The 2,525-nt window shown below is 54.3% G+C and overlaps 1 protein-coding gene across 1 annotated transcript; it reads right to left on the bottom strand.

The window, feature by feature from the left end:
- Positions 1-555: 555 nt before the first annotated feature.
- On the bottom strand, positions 556-1,452 carry LOC123756217 (uncharacterized PPE family protein PPE21-like). The gene has a single exon (XM_045739297.2). The coding sequence runs from the start codon at positions 1,450-1,452 to the stop codon at positions 556-558; it is 897 nt and encodes a 298-aa protein (XP_045595253.2).
- Between the last annotated feature and the right edge of the window lie 1,073 nt (positions 1,453-2,525).

The raw sequence follows: 2,525 nt of genomic DNA on the forward strand, positions 1-2,525 counted from the left end.
AGTGTGCAACATGCAAGTGTGCAGCATATCATTGTGTAGTGTGCCAGTGTGCACCATGCCGGTGTGCACCGTGTCAGTGTGTAGTGTGCTAGTGTGCAGCATGCCAGTGAGTGTCGTGTCAGTGTGCAGTATACCAGTGTGCAGCATGCCAGTGTGCAGCGTGTCGGAGTGTAGAGTTTCAGTTTGCAGCATGCCAGTGTGCAGCGTGTCAGTGTATAGTGTGCCAGTGTGCAGCATGCCAGCGTTCAGGGTGTCAGTGTGTAGCATGCAAGTGTGTGCAGCATGCCAGTGTGCAGTGTTTCAGTGTGCAGCATGCCAGTGTAAAGCTTGTCAGTGTGTAGCGTGTAAGTGTGTAGCATTCCAGTGTTCAGCATGCCGGTGTGCAGCGTGTCAGTGTGTAGCATGGAAGTGTGCAGCATGCCAGTGAATAGCTTGCCAGTGTGTAGCATGCCAGTGTTTAGCGTGTAAGTGTGTAGCCTGCCAGTGTTTAGTGTGCCAGTGTGCAGCGTGCTAGTGTGCAGCATGCCAGTGGGCAGCGTGCTAGTGTGCAGGGTGCTAGTGGGTAGAGTGCTTGTGTTTCGTGCCAGTGTGTGGGGAGTCAGTGTGTAGCATCCCTGTGTACAGCTTGTCATAGTGTTGCATGCCAGTTTGCAGCTTGACAGTGTGTAGCGTGCCAGTGTGTAGCGTGCCATTGTGTAGCGTGCCAGTGTGTAGCGTGCCAGTGTGTAACGTGCCAGTGAGTAGCATGCCAGTGACCAGCTTGCCGGTGTGTAGCGTATCGGTGTGTAGTGTGCCAGTGTTCAGCGTGTCAGTGTGTAGCATGCCAGTGTGCAGCATGCCAGTGTGCAGCGTGTCAGTGTGAAGCATGTCATTGTACAGCTTGTCAGTGTGTAGCGTGTCAGTGTGTAGCATGCTAGTGTGTAGCATGCCAGTGTGCAGCATGCCAGTGTGTAGCATGCCAGTGTGTAGCATGCCAGTGTACAGCTTGCCAGTGTGTATTATGCCAGTATACAGCTTGCCAGTGTGTAGCATGCCAGTGTGCAGCTTGCCAGTGTGTAGCATGCCAGTGTGTAGCGTGTCATTGTTTAGTGTGCCAGTGTGCAGCATGCCAGTTAGAGGCGTGTCAGTGTGCATCATGCCAGTGTGCAGCATGCCAGTGTGTAGCATGCCAGTGTGCTGCATAACAGTGTTCAGCGTGTCAGTGTGTAGCATGCCAGTGTGCAGCGTGTCAGTGTGTAGTGCCCCAGTGTACGGCATGCCAGTGTGCAGCGTGTCAGTGTATAGCATGCCAGTGTGCAGCATGCCTGTGTGCAGCATGCCAGTGTGCAGCGTGTCAGTGTATAGCATGCCAGTGTGCAGCATGCCTGTGTGCAGCATGCCTGTGTGCAGCGTGTCAGTGTGTAGCGTGTCAGTGTGTACAATGCCAGTGTGCAGCTTGCCAATGAATAGCATCTAGGTGTGCAGCTTGCCATTGTGTAGCGTGCCAGTGTGTAGTGTACAAGTGTGTGACGTGCTAGTGTACAGCTTGCCAGTGTGTAACATGCCAGTGTGTAGCGTGCAAGTGTTTAGTGTGCCAGTGTGCAGCATGCAAGTGTGCAGGGTGCTAGTGGGTAGAGTGCTTTGGTGTTTCGTGCCAGTGTGTAGAGAGACAGTGTGTAGCATGCCAGTGTGTAGCGCGCCAGTGTGTAGCGTGCTTGTGTGGAGCTTGCCAGTGTGTAGCGTGTCAGTGTGTAGCGTGCCAGTGTGTAGCGTGTCAAAATGCAGCGTGCCAGTGTGCAGCGTCCAAGTGTGCAGCGTGCCAGTGTGTAGCGTGCCAGTGAGTAGTGTGTTAGTGTGTTTCATGCCAGTGTGAAGCATGCTAGTGTGCAGCACGATAGTGTGTAGCGTGCCAATGTGCAGCGTGCCAGTGTGTAGCGTGCCAGTGTGTAGCGAGTCAGTGTGTAGTAGGCAAGTGTGTAGTGTGCTAGCATGTTGCATGCTAATGTGTAGCGTGCCAGTGTGCAGCGTGCTAGTGTGCAGGGAGCTAGTAGATAGAGTGATTGTGTGTTTCGTGCCAGTGTGTAGGGAGTCAGTGATTAACAGGCCAGTCTGTAGCCCGCCAGTGTGTAGCGTGCCAGTGTGTAGCGCGCCAGTCTGTAGCCCGCCAGTGTGTAGCGTGCCAGAGTGTAGGGTGCTGGTGTGTAGCGTGCCAATGTGTAGCGCGCCAGTCTGTAGCGTGCCAAAGTGTAGGGTGCTAGTGTGTAGCCTGCCAGGAGTGTAGGGTGTTAGTGTGTAGCGTGCCAGTGTGTAGCGTGCCAGAGTGTAGGGTGCTAGTGTGTAGCGTGCCAGTGTGTAGCATGCCAGTGTGTACCATGCCAGAGTGAAGCGTGCCATAGTGCAGCGTGCCTGTGTGCAGCGTGCCAGTGTGTAGCGTGCCAGTGAGTAGTGTGCTAGTGTGTTACATGCCAGTGTGTAGCGTGCTAATGTGCAGCGCGCTTGTGTTTAGCGTGCCAGTGTGCAGCGTGCCAGTGTGTAGCGTGCCATTG

Source organism: Procambarus clarkii, chromosome 36 (assembly GCF_040958095.1).
Source record: "Procambarus clarkii isolate CNS0578487 chromosome 36, FALCON_Pclarkii_2.0, whole genome shotgun sequence".
NCBI classification, from domain to species: Eukaryota; Metazoa; Arthropoda; class Malacostraca; order Decapoda; family Cambaridae; genus Procambarus; species Procambarus clarkii.